The sequence below is a fragment of the Aquarana catesbeiana genome, linkage group LG05 (genome assembly GCF_042186555.1).
Source record: "Aquarana catesbeiana isolate 2022-GZ linkage group LG05, ASM4218655v1, whole genome shotgun sequence".
Taxonomy (NCBI): domain Eukaryota; kingdom Metazoa; phylum Chordata; class Amphibia; order Anura; family Ranidae; genus Aquarana; species Aquarana catesbeiana.
The window spans coordinates 49,105,504-49,125,117 of NC_133328.1; the positions used below are offsets into that span (position 1 = coordinate 49,105,504).

A 19,614-nucleotide genomic window follows, 5' to 3' on the forward strand; every position below is an offset into this window, starting at 1 on the left:
ATCAAGAAAAATTTAATACAATCATATAGTAGGGTCAATTAGCAATAAAATCAAGATTATACTGGTGAGCGAACCAAATGTGTATTCATGTAGTCTTCCACCAAAGCCTACGCGTTTCGGGACTGCAAGAGTCCCTTCATCAAGGGCAAATTATAGGAGGATTTGACACTACATAATGAAACATGAAATAGCGTAATTAGAAACAAATGCATTGAACATGTTTCCTGCATCTAACATTATTCTGAAAAAAAAAAAATATATATATATTGCACATACCCAAGTATAACCAGGAGGGGAGGCTGACTGTCGGAGCGATTCTCGGGGGCAAAGACACGCACAGGACGCCAGGAATTCCAATAGAGGATACGGGCGTGTAGACCTGGCCCCTCCTTCTCCACACTGGTCCCAATGTGCCACCCCAGGAAAGGATTCCGGGAGTGACAGCACTAACCCAAGGGGGCCCAAAGAGCGAAGACCCAGAGGGGGGGGGGGGAAGGTATCTGGAAACACAAAAGAAAAGGGCCTAAAGGTTGGGGTATTATAAGGACCCCAACCTTTAGGCCCTTTTCTTTTGTGTTTCCAGATACCTTCCCCCCCCCCCCTCTGGGTCTTCGCTCTTTGGGCCCCCTTGGGTTAGTGCTGTCACTCCCGGAATCCTTTCCTGGGGTGGCACATTGGGACCAGTGTGGAGAAGGAGGGGCCAGGTCTACACGCCCGTATCCTCTATTGGAATTCCTGGCGTCCTGTGCGTGTCTTTGCCCCCGAGAATCGCTCCGACAGTCAGCCTCCCCTCCTGGTTATACTTGGGTATGTGCAATATATATATATTTTTTTTTTTTCAGAATAATGTTAGATGCAGGAAACATGTTCAATGCATTTGTTTCTAATTACGCTATTTCATGTTTCATTATGTAGTGTCAAATCCTCCTATAATTTGCCCTTGATGAAGGGACTCTTGCAGTCCCGAAACGCGTAGGCTTTGGTGGAAGACTACATGAATACACATTTGGTTCGCTCACCAGTATAATCTTGATTTTATTGCTAATTGACCTTTCTATATGATTGTATTAAATTTTTCTTGATATGTATAATCCTGTATATTTGTACCAATAAAATTTCTTTTTATTTTTTACTCCGTTGCCTTCAAAGTCCCACCTTTTTTGAGGGGTTATCTCTTTTTCTACTCTGTGCAAAATGAACTGCACAGTGGAGGTAAGTATGATATGTTTGTTTTACTTTGTTTTTTTAAACACGAGGGTTTAGTAACCCTTTAATATTGGCCATCACAAAGCAGGCCATGACTGTTTGCACCTTTAATCATCTATAGCCAAACCTGGGTTGTTCAGACAGGCCCATCTGCCCATGTATTCTGAAATCTAGTGATTGTGGTATAACCCTAGTAACAGTGATAAAAATTATTACAGAACGGGTCATCATATCTTGTTATGAGAAGTTCTATCTTTTACTTGTCATGTGATCTATATCTGCAACATGAAATGAAAAATGTCTCTGTCTAGCAGTAGGTAACCTGAGGTCATTGCAATTAACCTGCTTTGTGGCTACATGTGATCCTATGTGTTTAATAACACTGTGAGGAGGGAGAGAATGCGGTTGACAGCTTGAATATCGCAAAATAAATAACAGAAAAGGCATATGAATGAAGTAGACAGGGTAGAAGAATGCATTGAAGTTAAACGATTGATTAGAGGAATGCTCTACTTTAAAAAATAAATATATATATATATATATATATATATATATATATATATATATATATATACATGATTGCTACACAAACCATATTGTAATTTAAGGCATACTTTCATATAGTACACATATGCTACCTGCCTAGCCCCCCTGAATAAAAGTATCCTGATGCTGGCCACATTGTAGCAGTAAATCTTTATGGACTTCTATGGCACATCTCATAAGGCTATAGGCACTCAGAAATCTATGAAGAATAACCTTTTCTATGGTCCTGCTCACACTAAGTGATTTGGAATTGCGGGCAGAATCAGAGTAATTCTGCCCACATTTCCAAATCATGCTAAAGTTTGGGCAAAAGTTGCAACGTGCGGTTGGGTGACATATTTTCTTAATGGTACCTCAAACATGGTGCAATTTTGCCACATTTGTCACGCGGCAAAATGAACATGAAAAATCGCGCCTGGTCCAGGGCCAAAATTTGGTCCTTGAGCTTCTTTGATGTGAAACTGCACATATGACAGCCAATTCAAATGAATGGGCTGCCCTATATGCAACACATTATTCGTGCTAAAAAAAATCACAAGCAGGAATCCCAGTAAAGCTGGACCTACCATGTATTTTCTTCAATCTCGGCAGCTGAAAGGAGCAGTGGGAAAGCAAAAGAAAGGTCAGTATGTGCTGCTGAGGATAGGCAAACCTGTTGCTTTTCTCTGCATGGACTACTTAACTTAAACAGTAAAGAGTAACACTTAAGCAGACAATATACGCGGCAATGTCTAGTTAATTTTAACCAGCTTCCATTCATGGGGCAATCACAAGTAATCACCACAAGGTTGATGTACCCCCAGAATTCAGTTGAACTGTGTGTGGGGTCTTTCAAACACCAGAGACAGTCAAGGCCCAGATGCCAATGATCACCAATAAGTCACTCAGATCCAATCCACTGCTTTTCTGCATTACCATTCTACTGAGTCTTGTACATATCATTTCTTACCAAGTGTCTGTCTAAATGAGGCTCTCCATCCTCCAGCAGTTCCGGAACCATCGGTATGGAACACCAGGAACAAATTATTGTTTTGGCTCTTTAGTATTGGAGGCAGAGTTTTCCCACAGAAACTGCCTAGCAGAGGGGCATAGATGTCTGAACCATCATAGACAGCAACATAATCATATCTGCAGCTTGAGGAAGCCTCTAAGTCAAAACTGTTAAACCTGTAAACAGAAAAAAAAATTAAACCAATTTGTGTCACATGATAAACTAATAAAAGTGCTTTACAGTGGTTGTAAACCCTCTCATATACCCAATATAATGACTGGCTGCACATGATACACAGAGTTGAAACAAATCCTCCTACATACGTTTTACTTGTTTATCTGCAGTCTTCTCTACATCCAATTAAAGTCCAGTATGCATACAGCTTGTCTGAGCTGTCAGAAAAAAGGGGGCGGGGAGTTGAAATTACACTCTGCAGAGATCAGTGAAGAGAATTCTGAGAGCTGATTGGAGGCAAGGAACACCCCCCCCCCCTTCACACAGCACACAGGAACAGAGCTGGGGCTGTCAATCAGCTGGAGGTTCCTCCCTTTTCACCCCTGTTCATATTTCATGTCTGATGTTTACAACCACTTTAAAGAGGAATTCAAGGATTGAACTAGCTACGCCTAAAACTCCCACCTTCTAACTCCTATACTAAGTACCCTGTAGAAGGAAGATGCTTATACTTGCCTATTCTCAAGGTGCTCTGATCCAGTCACATGATCTCCCTTGTGTTAGCCAGCGTCAGCTACAGGGGAGAGGAGGTAAGCCTATGGGTGATGTCACCACCCAGGTATTACTTACTTGCTGTCCCTTTTCTCCACTGAAGCTGGCTGCTGGGAGTCTTTCACAAGACCAGACCACCCTGAGAATAGGTAAGAATAGGCATCTTCCTATTACAAAGGCATTAGAATGAGATTTAAAAGGGGTGTGGGAGGGGTTTAAGCTTAGTTAGTTCTAGCTTGAACTGAAGTAGGGAAAGATACTTCATTTTTGGAACTTTATCTACTGGCCTTGATGTAGTTGGCTATGAAGAATCTGAAAAACCTAACAAGTCCCCTTTTACCTACAGGTCCCTGAACTTTTAGTGCTAAAAATGACCCTGCCAGATCCTCCAAATGGTAATACTGGTAATGTGTGAACAATGATTCAGTATTCAAATCAATTTCTGTGCAGTTGTGGAGGGCCTTGGATCCCAGTTGCAGGATGGTTACAGGGCACTGACTTCTATGCAAGTCAGTGCTATGCTCCACCCACTCCTGCTGCTAAGTCCTGCCTGCTACATCTACACCTGCTACAGTCCAAAGTCAGAGCCTTGTGGGGCCCCTCCACTTGTAATGACAACGGCAAATGGCTGAAAACAGTAGAGATTGCGCTAGAAAAGCATCCGAGGTACATATGCAGGGCATTTTTTCAGCAAGAATGTGGGGGAATGCAGTTCTGGCACCTCCAGCACTGAATGTATGTAATAGCAAGGGGTGCTGGGGTGGGTTGGAGGGTCTATTGTTGCTGGAGTGGATCTATTTTTGAGTGGCAGTCTATTGTTGCTGGTGGGTCAATAATTGCTGGAAGAGATCTACTATTGATGGAGTGGGTCTATTGTTGCTGGCTGCTGGATAGTCTATTGATGCTGGCTGCTGGGAGATCTGTTGTTGCTGCTGGGTGGTATTTTGTTGTGGGGGTCCATTGTTGCTAGGGGGGTCTATTGTTTCTGAGTAAATCTATTGTTGCTGGGGGGGGGGGGGGGGTCTATTGCTGCTGGCTGTGGGGAATCTATTTTACTTCTTTTCTTGCTATCATTCACAAATTTCAAACAAATTACCTAGCACCACAAAATTCTACTTGGCTCTGTAATCTCTAAAAGGGGCAGTACTGAGAGGTGGGTAGGAGATTAAACCAAGGAACGGTGCTCAGAGGTGGGTAGGGGCGGAGATAAGAAGTGACTCAGAAGGGTGCAGTTCCTGCACCTATTCTTTGAGAAAAAAAGCCCTGCATATGACTCAAACCTATCAACATTTATCTAGATCTAAAATATCAGTGTTAGGTTTTCTTTACAAGTACATAAATAATAATGTAAAGAAATGCTGACATACCCCAACTCGATAACCCTGTTCTCCTGCACGGTGATGTGGTAGGTGCAATTCATATTATTGTGGTAATCCGTAGAGGAATGTGTCGGGCTTCTAATAACTCCATAAGTGCCGTTATATGTTCCTCCGCAAGCTGAAATGGAGGAAGAATTACAGTAGAGTTTTCTACATCAGTTTACTATATAGAGTAAAACCACCAAAAGAAATTGTTATATAAAATAAAGCACCAATGAAGGAACCTGCAAGTTTTTTTTTTTGCTTCCTGTCTTGGTGAGAAGGGGACAAGAACTAAGGAGAAATCTCCTGTTGGGGACAAAGACAACAGTGTAAACCTAACAGATTTTTTTTTTTCAACTTGATTTGAGCAGTCCAGATAGTATGGGATTTATTACACTGGTTTATCAAACACCATCTCTTTTATTTGAAGGTTATAAAAGTAGCTATTTCTTTGATCCTTCTACTAAAGATGGAACCTTTGAATTTTCCGATATCTGGGAATTATTATGTTGGCTGTAAGGATGAAAATGACTACAGTGTAAAACACTTTAGGCTCAGGTTCAAGACCAGCGTTTGAGTCAGGTTGCAGTTGTCATTAAAATGTTAAAAATATCTTAATAACTAAATGTGTTTTGTTTAAGTCCATATAATGATATAGAGAGAGGTATTGATACATGCATGGTGCTTAACCACTTCAATACTGGGCACTTTCACCCCCTTCCTGCCCTGGCCAATTTTCAGCTGTGTAAGACTTACATTTTATGTAAAGTACAGTGCCTTAAAAGAGCATTCATACTCCCTGAAATTTTCCCCATTTTGTCATGTTACAACCAAAAATGTGAATGTATTTTATTGGAATTTTATGTACTGGATCAACACAAAGTGGCAAATAATTGCAAAGTGCAAGGAAAATGATTAATGGTTTTCAAAATGTTTTACAAATAAATATGTGAAAAGTGTGGCATGCATTTGTATTCAGCCCCCTTTACTCGGATACCCCTAACTAAAATCTAGTGTAATCAATTGTCTTTAGAAGTTACCTAATTAGTAAATAGAGTTCACCTGGGTGCAATTTAATCTCAGTATAAATACAGCTGTTCTGTGAAGCCCTCAGAGGTTTGTTAGAGAACTTTAGTGAACAAACGGCATCATGAAGGCCAAGGAACACACCAGACAGGTCAGGGATAAAGTTGTGGAGAAGTTTAAAGCAGGGTTAGGTTATAAAACAATATCCAGAGTTTTGAACATCTCACGGAGCGTTGCTCAATCCATCATCCGAAAATGGAAAGAGTACAGCTGTCAGAAACCATGAACCAGACCGAGACAGAAATACAGTAAAATCACACTTGTTTATTAATAAAAACAAAAAGGTAAATAGAGTAAACGTAGTTAAAGCATAGCCAGAGTCCAGTAACCGGATCGGGTAGTCAGCCAAGCCAGAATTCAGTAACCAGATGGTGTAATCAGCCAAGCTAGAGTTCAGTAACCAGATCACGTAATCAGCCAGGCCAGAAGTCAGGGATCCAAGTAGAGGAACAGCAAGCAGGATTAGAAGCCAGAAAGCATGTCAGCAAAGCCAGTCTTTAAACAGGAACGCAGAAGATGGTTTCTTGTGATGTGACCAAGGTGAAGGCAGGAATGAACTGAGCTGGAGATCTTTAAGTAGGCGGGACTGATGAGCAGATCCACAACAGCTGGTTAACCATGGAGAGAGATGAGAGCTGGCAATTAGTCGACAGCTGAGTGGCCAGCTCAGAGAAGGAAGGGCTAAGCCAGCCCTGACAACGGCACAACTGAAAACCTACCAAGACATGGCCGTCTACCTAAACTGACAGGACAGGCAAGGAGAGCATTAATCAGAGAAGCAGCCAAGAAGCCAATGGTAACTCTGGAGAAGCTGCAGAGATCCACAGCTCAGGTGGAAGAATCTGTCCACAGGACAACTATTAGTTGTGCCATTGTTGAAAGAAAGCCATAAGAAGTCCCATTTGCAGTTTGCGAGAAGCCATGTGAGGGACACAGAAAACATGTGTAACTCAGGGGTTGTTACCAAAGTTATCAGGCTAAGTAATGTGTTGTTTCGTAAGTAAGGGTTTGGCTCCCTCTAGTGACCACTGAAACTTTGTCAGGACCTTTTCTCTATTTCAGAAGCAAACAGTTATGCATTGTGGGATTGGTAGTTTGATGAGGAAGAAACTCATGTTTTCAAATCAGTCTGGGAACTATTGACCCACAATGCCCAGTTCACATACCCACAATGCCAAGTCACAGAACAGCCTGCTGGGTAAGCAGATAAAAGGGACAGTGCGGCCATCTTTCGGCCTCTTGGGATGGCATTCAACAACCAGCAGGGAGGTCTGTGTGTGTGAACAAAAGACTGCGGCCCACATGGCGCGGAGCAGGATCGCCAGCCTCTGAGGGACTTCAGAGTACAGCCCTGCCAGCTTAGCAAGCGGATTGGTGTGCAGTGCCAGGACATCTAGAAGTTTCCTGCACCTCAGCCATCTGGAGGAGTGGCACAGCGTGGGTAATGCTACACGTAGGGGCTCGTCCGGGATATATTCTACTCTGCAATCAAACCTCTCCCACCTAGATTGCACCCCTATTAGCACAAGAATGGATCCTGCCACTGTGATTCAGTGGTGCAAAGCAGAAGGTGCCTGCTCAGAAGCGAGTGTGGCAATTGAGCTCCCTGGAGAGGGTTGGGAGTAAGAACAGATCAGTCAAGTTGTGAAGGCGCTGTCCCCAGACAGAAAGTCGTGGGTGATTGCTGTCAGATCAGATCGTGGGACCTTCAGCACTCATGCACTGTTGGAATGGAGAAAGGGGGTACCTGAAAGCTTCAAAGGCTGAATACAAATGCACACCACACTTTTCACATATTTATTTGTAAAACATTTTGAAAACCATTTATCATTTTCCTTCCACTTCTCAACTATGTGCCACTTTGTGTTGGCCTATCACATAAAATCCCAATAAAATGCATTTATGTTTTTGGTTGTAACATGACAAGATGTAGAAAATTTCAAGGGGTATGAATACTTTTTCAAGGCACTGTACATTATCATGGGGGATCAGCTATGAGAACCAGCCAGAGTCCATGATGGTTTGTCACTGGTGCACTTGCTATATCACTGCCTGTCTTAGTAATGCTAGAAAAGATAGAACCATGTATTTAAAGAAACAGAGAAAATTAATATATAGCTGTGTTGCCCAACACATTTAGCTATTTATTTGCATTGATTGTCTAACCTGCGCTGGATATGACTAACCACTGTGAGCAACAGGATCATTGTGTTTTTTTATTAGTTCAATGTGTTCTGTTGGCAGTGAACTCCTATGTGACCATATAAAGCAAAGTGCAGTAAATACTTACGGATCACCCTGTAGCTTGCCACAAATCCATGCATGGCAGTATCCGAATCGGTTCTGAATGTAACCGACATTGTTCCTCTGCTGCTGACCGGTGCAGGAAGTGAGCTGCCGCAGAGTGTTTGCAGAGTGCTACCTGTAGAAGGCACTCCGCTAAACACTTTAACATTGTCCTTTCTGCAGGATTGGGCAACTGGAAATGAAAACATTTACAAAGTTACTTGAATTTGTCATTCTACCAAATAAAATAATAATAATTATAATACCCAGTTGCCAGGTATTGTAATGGTTTGCATGCAAACCAACCATCAAATTCTGTAGGGGGAAGTTATGGAAAGGTAAATCACCGTGCTGCAGCCAGACATAGTTACCACGGAATTGGTTACGATAAATCCGTTTTTTATGTGTTGTATGTTACCGCATTCTTGACATTCGGAATTTCTGACAACATTCGTGTGACTGTGTGTATGCAAGACAAGTTTGAGCCAACATCCGTCGGAAAAAAATCCACGGTTTGGTTGTCGGAATGTCCGATCGTCTGTACGCGGCATCACAGTTTATTTTCTTTAAAAGCAGCCACAGCCTGAGCAGAAAAGCCCATCCCCTGCCAGCATGCTGTAGAGAAGGACCCTTGCTCCCTGTGTGGAAGCAGTGGCCTCTCTGCAGTGGTATGGCAAACCCCTTGAAAAGTCAGAGCTAACTGCGGATCCAACACCTTCCACCAACACTTCTCTAAGCGCCTGTTAGGGAGATTTCACCTTACTTCTTATCAGGAATATTGTGAAATCTTTCCAATGAGGGTGCAGATACAAAAATAACATTTTCAGTAGTGTGGGGAGAGCTAAAACTTTTGACAACGTTTATATTGCTTCCTGCATCTGACTGTCAAGATGACAACCTCTACCCGATGTCTTTCTCGGTGTCACAGAGATGGGAAGTGAGAAAAAATCTCCCCAGTGGAGTTAATAAGAAATAAAAGCTTGACAAAAATTCTAACTGATAGCTGGAATGAGGTCACCACCCTGCCTCTCTACCCCATCCAATCAGAGAATGCCTTGTATTCATTTAAAAGAGTATGGACAAGACAAGGTATTCTGTGAATGGCGACTGCGCCATGCGAGTGTTCACTATGCAGAAGGCAGCTGATCAGCTCCGGACCAGGAATACAGCAGTGATCACTGTAGTAACCGCAACTATTAAAGTGAGAATTTCAATGATATACTAAAGCGCTGAAATTGATTTAAAGGAGACTAAACCATTGCTGAAAAATACAAAAACTGTGAAAATATTCAAGTTCCAAACACTTGTGACTGGAAGAAAACCAAATAATAAAAGCTGCAAAACTTAAAAGTGTTCAGACACCTATGTGAGTAACAAGTGAAATAATGTGTTTGCGCTAAAATTAACCTTCCAATCAAGATTTAAATCCCGTGCACAATCCTTATTAAATCAATCCCTCATTGGTGATAGTGAAAAAATACAAAAAATAAATAAATAATAAAAACATATAGCCACTTAATCATCATCATAAGCTCCACCAATAGATAAATAAATAATCAGCAGGTTACCACCTGTAAAAAATATGAATGACTACTATATATATCATCCAATATCTAGTCTATTAAAAAAAACTCCTCTAATAATATTGTTATAGCTTGAAGCTATATGTTGATAGCCGTTCTTAATTGCAGAAGATTTTTCGCTGCACTTGTATGGGCTGCTAAACAAAATCCCATATATGCCAAAATTAAGTCTATTCACACCCGACACACCTTGAAAAAGTCACGTGTCGGGTGACGCAATGCGTAGGAGGAGTCAGTGACGTACAGCATCGAGGATGTTCAACAGCTCGATACTAGCGGTGTGAGGCCTCACCTCGCCCCAAGCGGCTGATTGTTTCTATCCAGGCTAAAACTATCCAGGTTCATCAGTATAAGGGAACTTTGTGAATAGACTTAATTTTGGCATATATGGGATTTTGTTCAGCAGTCCATACAAGTGCAGCGAAAAATCTTCTGCAATTAAGAACGGCTATCAACATATAGCTTCAAGCTATAACAATATTATTAGAGGAGTTTTTTTGAATAGACTAGATATTGAATGATATATATAGTAGTCATTCATTTTTTTACAGGTGGTAACCTGCGGATTATTTATTTATTTATCTATTGGTGGAGCTTATGATGATGATTAAGTTGCTATATGTTTCTATTATTTATTTATTTTTTGTATTTTTTCACTATCACCAATGAGGGATTGATTTATTAAGGATTGTGCACGGGATTTAAATGTTGATTGGAAGGTTAATTTTAAGGCAAACACATTATTTCACTTGCAACTACTAAAGTGATTCTCCACTTCCACAGCAACCTCACAGGTATGGAATATGTATATTTATATGTTACAGCAGTAAGGTAATGTGCACATGCGCATCTCAGACCATATTTACAGCACCAACACTATGCTGTGGTGATGTGACTCCCGTGTGCAGTGGCCCAGCCATTCAAACATCCAAAAAGACAGAAACCAGAAGGAAGACCAGGAGAAGATGGAAGAACCCGGGACCAGCAGAAGTGGTTACAGCACAGCACTGGAGGGCTCTGTTTGTCAGGTAAGTCTGCCATAATGTGCTAGTTTGCAGGGCATACTAGTGTAGCACCTTCTAGTGTGCAACTAGTGTAGTTAAATTAATTTTGTTGACTCATGGAAATTGTAGAAGTCTGTAATTGGCTTGGGTTACGCTAAGCCAGGCTGAAGGGCTCTACAGGGCAGATCATTGGTACCTCCCCTTGGTTCTAGAAGCTTGGAGAAGCTTCTGGAAGTTAGTGGGTAGAGGGTAGGAGGTCCTGATCTGCATACTTGAGGGAATCTGGCCAATCCCCAGGCAGAAGGCACTGGTAGGGTGGCTGGATCAGTCCTTAAATATGGTGGAGCCTGAGCAGCAGGGTGGAAGATGGAGTGTTGAGTTTGCTGTCGTGAGGCCTGGGAGGGGACCCCAGGGCAGGGGGCTCTGCCTCCAGGCTGGATTTGAGAAAAGGAAGGAGAGAAAGCCTAAGAGAGTGATCGCCATTACCTTTGTGCAGAAGACACCCTGACTGGCATGGGAGGATCTGGACAGTAGGAAGTCTGAACAGAAGTCTTGCCCAGTGCAGCAGGAGTCAAGGGACAGTGTGAGTACTCAGCATACCCAGGAGCATACAAAGGGAAAGACTGCCAGACATAGAATATATTCCAGGGAAATCGTTGGTCTAAATCCCAATCCCTTGTCCTGGGGCATTCTTCAGAGCAGCCAGGTGGGCTGGTAGTCAAAGCAGCCAGGTGGGCTGGTAGTATCTGCAAGCATCAAAACTGTGTAAGGTTCTACTAAGAAGACACGATACACCTGCCTAAAGTTTGGGACTTGGTGCTATTTCTCTAAAGGGGACTAAGAGCCTCTGATTCTTAAAGAATTTTGCCACCATCCATAGAGACTGCGATTATTTCAGAGGGAGTACAGTCCAGGATCTTCATTTTTGTAAACATAGAGAAGGAAGTTTGTCCTCATCTGTTGTTCTTCAAGTCAAGTTGGGCATCCCATAATCCCTATACTCTATCCAAGTTGTTTCCCCCAATTAAAAAAAAAAAAAACAGCCATGGACAGATTTCTTGTGTCTGGATGCAAGTTGGAAATGCGTGTTGCCTGGCTGTGCAGGAATAGGGGGACTCAAGATCCAGCGGTTCCTGCAGGGGTAGCGCTACACTAGCACTTTATGGCATAACCCTGCAGGGACCCATTTTTATTTATTTTTTTGTGACCTTTAATACCACTTTAAATCTTGCTTGTTATATTTCAAGCATTGTGTCTAAAATGTAATTTTATGATCTAACATGAACTTTAACACTGTGTATATTGTATTACATACACAAAAAAAGAGAGGAAAGTGCACCAAAAATGAACCACGTCCATAAATCATTGAGGATACAAAATAAGGTAGTACTGAGTATTCCCAGGGAGGCAGACTTTTTAGGCTAAGAAACAGTGGAGAAGATATAGCAGTATAAAAATTATAAATTTATTGAAAAATACAAATATCTAAAAAAACAAAGACAATTGTAACATATATCATCTATGATTATTGTGCAGTGAGCCCTTGTATGTCTACGCGTTTCGCCGTTAGGCTTCCTCAGGACACGGCCAAGGTTCACAGATGAGACAGAGAAGGGAATATGTCTCTATATCTTAAATTGAAATGCAAAATCATGCAAGTCACGGTAGAATGAGAAAGTTCAATCAGCAGTAAGAAAGTATATTAGATATAGTTAAATATCTCAGCAGGGGCATGTAAACAATATTCCTAATTATGGGAGCAGCCATTAGAGGGAGGAGGGCCAACACCGGATGCACCAATTAGATCCTGGATTTATTATCAGCAATGCTGAAGGCTCAATACAATCCCATCACTGCATATTCAGGATACAAATAATCCAGCATGCCCCTGGGAGACAGCAATACACTGCACACGTGTATGGCTGCTCCCATAATTAGGAATATTGTTTACATGCCCCTGCTGAGATATTTAGCTATATCTAATATACTTTCTTACTGCTGATTGAACTCCTGGTAATACTCAGTACTACCTTATTTTGTATCCTATTGTATTACATACATTGTTCACTGATTGTCACATAGATAACAACACTCACGTTCAACTTCAAAGCTGAGGAAGGTCAAGACAATAAACATGTTATTATCAGCCTGGATGGTATAGTTGCAATTCAAATTGTTGTCATATCTGTCCGGATAGTTGGGAGATACAATTCGACCACTCGGCTTGGTGAAGTTAGCACCACATCCTACAAGTAAAGGAAACATAAAATTACACATATCTGTTTAACTTTGCAGGAAAGACATCTTCATTTAATTTTTATAGCATGTATTAACCTACAATGTACCACCCAGGCCTTGAGATCTTTAACTCTTTGTTAGGACAGACAGTGTGCCCATATAATTTACAACTGACACTGAGATCTGCCAGCACAGTAAAGACAGGGTTAACTATGGTAAACATAACTCCCCAGTCACTGCATAAACATTACACAAAAGGGAAAAGCTAGGTAGGAGTTTCAGTAAAAAATATTGTCAGTTATGCTGTCAATTGAAACATGTAACAAATATATAAAGCAGGTGTTATTCCAATTTGGTTGCAAAAATGGAAATACACTTTACAGCCGTGCATAACTCAGCTAAATATTTTTATATTAGAAAAGCCTGTCACGGGCCAACATGCTGTAAGAAAGGACTCCTGCTCTGTGTGGAAGCAGTTGTTTATCTGCAGAGGTGTGACTTGCTCCCTTGCTGAGTTAGAGCTAGAGCCATCAGATCGGCCAAGATCATGAGCTCTGCTGACTAGAGAGATCTAGCTCTGACTCAGCAGGGGGCACCATGGACCTCTGTAGAAAGACCACTGCTTCCAAACAGAAAGCAAGGGACCTTCTCGGTTACTATGTGCTGTAAACTAACACAGAAAACAAGCAAATTCAACACAGGGGTCCTATACATTTTATAGGTTTCTGGGATGTAGTGGAGAATGATTACATGTTTGCTTTAAAGGACAGCTTATATCAAAAAAATGTTTTAATAAACTTATATAAAGAGTTATGTAAAAACATTTTTTTTATAACAAAAATGATATATTCTAAACTTTTTAAACTGTATAAATTTTATATATACTTATATATATTTTAAACTTATATACAAGTATATATGGAAAATGTTTTCATAAATCTCATGGGTAAAAAATAAAAGTATATATAAGCTTAACAATCATCTTCTGATGTTTGGTCCCTTTTGGTCTCTAAATTTACCACTGAAAGTGTTTTATCTGTTTGATAAATGCAAAAAAATACATGTTGATCCTTCCAGAAATCTTGTGAGCTGAAAACTTTCCTCTGCTGACTGTTATCAATTACATTGTTCTCTGAAGACTACAGAACCATGCCATGTGATGGAGAAGAGAGGAGGAAGTGTTTGTTGTCCTGCCCTATGGTGACAACACGGCTCCTCTGTAAATACAGTAGTGTTGTCATCCTATGACAAGAAGTGTATTAGTTTGGTTTAAAAATAATGTTCTGTCTCTTAAAGTGTCACAAGTGAATCAATAAATCCAAATTATATAATTTGATATCTTACAGAAATGTGTTACTGGCAGGATCACCTGGGTAAAAAAACTCACAAAGGAAAAAAAGGCTGAAAAAATGTAAAACAAGGCAGAAACCATATTTTAAGACCCTGTAAGCTGCAACATACAGTGCCTTGAAAAAGTATTCATACACCTTGAAATTTTCCACATTTTCTCATGTTACAACCAAAAACGTAAATGTATTTTATTGGGATTTTATGAGATAGACCAACACAAAGTGGCACATAATTGTGAAGTGGAAGGAAAATGATAAATGGTTTTTCAACATTTTTGATAAATAAATATGTGAAAAGTGTGGTGTGTATTTGTATTCAGCCCCCCTGAGTCAATACTTTATAGAACCCGCTTTCACTGCAATTATAGCTGCAAGTCTTTTTGGGGATGTCTCTACCAGCTTTGCACATCTAGAAAGTGACATTTTTGCCCATTCTTCTTTGCAAAATAGCTCAAGCTCTGTCAGATTGGATGGAGAGCGTCTTTGAACAGCAATTTTCAAGTCTTCACAGATTCTCAATTGGATTTAGGTCTGGACTTTGACTGGGCCATTCTAACACATGAATATGCTTTGATCTAAACCATTCCATTGTAGCTCTGGCTGTATGTTTAGGGTCGTTGTCCTGCTGGAAGGTGAACCTCCACCCCAGTCTCAAGTCTTTTACAGACTCTAATGCCCTGTACACACGACCGATTTTGCCGTCGGAATAAACTCTGAAGTTTTTTCAGACGGAATTCCGCTCAAGCTGTCTTGCATACACACGGTCACACGGTGACGTACAACATGTATCTAGAAAACGGAAGTTCAATAGCCAGTAGCCAATAGCTTCCGTCTCGTACTTGCTTCAAAGCATGCGTCGTTTTTGGTGCAGCGGAACATCATACAGACGAGCGTTTTTTCCAGTAGTAATTTGTTCCGTCAGAAAAATATAGAACATGTTCTCTATCTAAGTCCGTCTGAATTTTCATCAGAAAAAGTCCAATGGGGCATACACACAGTCAGAATATACGAAGAAAAGCTCTCATCGGCTCTTTCTGTCAGAAATTCCGCTCGTGTGTACACGGCATAACAGGTTTTCTTCTAAGATTGCCCTGTATTTGGCTCCATCCATCTTCCCATCAACTCTGACCAGCTTCCCTGTCCCTGCTGAAGAAAAGCATCCCCACAACATGATGCTGCCACCACCATGTTTCACGGTGGGGATGGTGTGTTCAGGGTGATGTGCAGTGTTAGTTTTCCCCACACATAAATCAATATAATCAATATATCAATCTTTTTTTCACATTTTCCACCACACATAGCGTTTTGCTTTTAGGCCAAAAAGTTAGATTTTTGGTCTCATCTGACCAGAGCACCTTCTTCCACATGTTTTCTGTGTCCCCCCCACATGGCTTCTCACAAACTGCAAACGGGACTTCTTATGACTTTCTTTAAACAATGGCTTTCTTCTTGCCACTCTTCCATAAAGGTCAGATTTGTGGAGTGCACGACTAATAGTTGTCCTGTGGACAGATTCTCCCACCTGAGCTGTGGATCTCTGCAGCTCCTCCAGAGTTACCATGGGCCTCTTGGCTGCTTCTCTGATTAATGCTCTCCTTGCCCGGCCTGTCAGTTTAGGTGGACGGTCATGTCTTGTAGGTTTGCAGTTGTGCCATACTCTTTCCATTTCCAGATGATGGATTGAACAGTGCTCCGTGAGACGTTCAAAGCGTGGGATTTTTTTTATAACTTAATCCTGCTTTAAACCTCTCCACAACTGTATCCCTGACCTGTCTGGTGTGTTCCTTGGCCTTCATGATGATGTTTGTTCACTCTAGCAAACCTCTGAGGGCTTCACAGAACAGCTGTATTTATACTGAGATTAAATTACACACAGGTGGACTTTATTTACTAATCATGTGACTTCTGAAGGCAATTGGTTCTACTAGAATTTAGTTAGGGGTATCAGAGTAAAGGGGGCTGAATACAAATGCCCGCCACACTTTTCAGATATTTATTTGTAAAAAAATTGAAAATCACTTATCCTTTTCTTTCCACTTCACAATTATGTGACACTTTGTGTTGGTCTATCACATAAAATCCCAATAAAATACAGTTATGTTTTTGGTTGTAACATGACAAAATGTGGAAAATTTCAAGGGGTGTGAATACTTTTTCAAGGCACTGTATTACATTGTTCTGTTCACAGAAATTGCTATACTTACTGCTCGTGAAACTGGCCGAGAAGCCATTGGCAGGATTATCTTGTGACTGGAAAATTATTTTAACAATACTTCCCGGAGAGACCAGAGGAGCTGGAGCAGAATCCCCACAGGCTGATAATAACAGGTACTCTTCAGTCTCCGCAGCACCACTCCAAACCTAACCAGCATAAAGAGAGAGAATAGACTCATCTGAGATCATTTAACAGAACGCCTTTCATATCAACTGTCTATGTGCCTTCAAAACAGCCAATGAGGTTAAAACTTGCATTGGAAAGTGAAAGTTCTAATTATAATTCTAGAATAATGCTTTACTAAAACTACAATTCTATAACTGATCAATACGTTCGTGTCATTTATATCTCTCTGCCAGACCCGAGAGTGTCGGATCGTGTACGAGGTATGTGAATCGGCACAGAGCATCCACCCTGCCGCAGTATTTTTGCAGTGCGTGGATGGAAAGTGGTTAAAGTAATTGTAAACCCTCACCTTGTGAAACAACCAATTCAGTTTAAAATAGAAATGGAAGGCAAAACATTTGTGTATAGATATAAAAAAACATCATAAATAGCCTTTTTCCTACTTTTTCTAAGTAATCACATTTCCTCTGTTCTCAGCTGCATAAGAGCTGGGGAGTAGAAAAAGGCAGCACATTGATCTTCCAAGTGAATGGCTGTGCAAGAGAAGAGTGTCAGGACAAGTGTGATCAATGGAGAGCACTGCAGGCTGAGTTTCCAGCTCAGCTAGAAAACTGAGCATGCTGTATAAGGTTGCCACTTTTTCTTCAAGCCAAACCCGAACACTTTAGCTGGGCACAGTAATTTTTTTTAGTATACACTATAAGATTGTAACAGACCTGGGAAGCCTTTCGGCACTCCAAAGAGAATAGTAATGAGGCGCACATAGTGCCCCCTCACCCTCCTGTCAAGCCAAATTCTGAGCCACATTCCTGTTTGAATAATGTGTCTAGGATTCAGGTGGGACTGAAACGCTGACATATTATTTAAAACTCAGACTGTCAAACAAAAAAAGAGTGACAATTTTGAAAAAAACGCAATATTTTTTACTTCTTGCTATAATAACAAATATCCCCCAAAAATATATGAAAAATCGCACCAAGCTTATATTGATTGATTTGCGCAAACGTTATAGCATCTACAAAATAGGGGATAGATTTATGGCATTTTTATTATCATAATTTTTTTTTACTAGTAATAGCGGCGATCTGCGATTTTTATCAAGACTGCAACATTATGGCGGACACATCGGACACTTTCGACACTATTTTGGGACCACTGTCATTTATACAGCGATCAATGCTATAAAAATGCACTGATTACTGTGTAAATGACACTGGCAGGGAAGGGGTTAACCACTAGGGGCGATGAAGGGGTTAAGTGTGTCCTAGGGAGTGATTCTAACTGTGGGGGGGGATGGGCTTTAACTCACATGACAGCGATCACTGCTCCCGATGACAGGGAGCAGTGATCTCTGTCATGACACAAGGCAGAACTGGGAAATGCCTTGTTTACGGGGCACTTCCCCGTTCTGTGGCTCCGTGACACGATCGCCTGGGACATCGAGTCCGCCGGTCCCGCGGGCATGGTCACGCTGTACCTCCAGCGGCGCACGCGCGCCTGCTATCTGCACCTCTTAAAGGGGACGTACAGGTACGCCCATTTGCCCACCACTGCCATTGTGCTGACATATATCGGCGTGCAGCGGTCGGCAAGTGGTTAAATTACCAGCTTCCTAGCATTTTGATTTTGCCTTTGTCTTGATTAAAGGCACTAGAACAATATTAGAAATAAAACAGAGTGGACTTTGGCCTTTTTTAATATTATCTTTCCAATGGGAATGCTCATAGGTGTGCGCAGGGGGTGTGTCAGGTGTGCCTGGGCACACCCTAATCACTATGTGCAGTGCTGATTCCCCCTGCTGCCTGGGCTTCCCCTGTGTTGGCCCTTTTGCATCTATAGTGCTGCTGGCATCCCTCCTCTCCCCCCAGCTGCTGCGGGGGATGTTCCAGGATGGAGAGTGGGGGGAAGGGGCTAGTAAATATGTAATTTACCAGCTCCTTCCTTTTCTAAATGAACACAGTGAACACACTCACTCACCGTGTTCATGTATAAGTGAAGCATAGTAAACAGTGTTTACTATTCCTTAGTTTGTGAAGGAACAGGAAGCCGCTCAGCACAGAGCACTTCCATTTATTCACTGTCCAGTGCAGCTGAGGCTGCAGAGAAAGACGTGTGTTTGAGCTTTGCGGTGAACAGCCTAATGCAATAGGCTGCGCACACCTCTGGGAGTGCTACATTCGTGGGTCAACCATAAACATCACAATCATGGCTAGAACCATCTAAAAGGAGCCCTAAGATTGGGTTGGACCTATTTAACCACTTGCCGCCCGCCATATAGCAAAATGATGGCGGCAAAGTGGTTTCAATATCCTGACCGGATGTCATATGACGTCCAGCAGGATATCAAGCCGATGTGCGCCCCCGGGGGTGCACATCGCGGCGATCGTTGTTGTGGGGTGTCAGTCTGACACTCCGCAACTCCGCAAGAGTCTGTCAGACGCGAGTAGAGGAGTGCCGATCAGCCCCTCCTCTGACGGGGGTGTCTGTGCTGATCGATTATCAGCGCAACCCCCCCGAGGATGCCCACACTGGACCACCAGGGACGCCACTAGGACCACCAGGGACACCACCACTAGTCACCACCAGGTATGCCACCCTAGACCACCACATGCCAATCAGTGCCCACAATGGGCATCACTGATTGGCAGGCATTATTTTTTGGCATCCATCAGTACCATTTATTAGTGTACAGTGCCACCTATCAGTGCTCATCCATGCCCATCCGTGCCACCTATCAGTGCCCATCTGTGCCACCTATCAATGCCCATCTGTGCCACCCATCAGTGCCCATCCGTGCCTCCTATAGGTGCCCATCTGTGCCACCTATCAGTGCCCATCTGTGCCACCTATCAGTGCCCATCCGTGCCGCCTTTCAGTGCCCATCGGTGCTGCATATC

General features: G+C 42.0%; 1 protein-coding gene across 1 annotated transcript in view; it reads right to left on the reverse strand.

The window, feature by feature from the left end:
- The window catches only part of CUBN (cubilin), a 388,954-nt gene that overhangs the window by 56,228 nt on the left and 313,112 nt on the right, over positions 1–19,614 (reverse strand). Inside the window, exons 55-59 of the mRNA XM_073629712.1 lie at positions 16,581–16,737; positions 12,886–13,035; positions 8,207–8,395; positions 4,837–4,966; positions 2,702–2,919 (exon numbers count right to left, since the gene is read on the reverse strand). Coding sequence (XP_073485813.1) covers positions 2,702–2,919; positions 4,837–4,966; positions 8,207–8,395; positions 12,886–13,035; positions 16,581–16,737 — 844 coding nt within the window. The remainder of the gene's footprint in view (positions 1–2,701; positions 2,920–4,836; positions 4,967–8,206; positions 8,396–12,885; positions 13,036–16,580; positions 16,738–19,614) is intronic.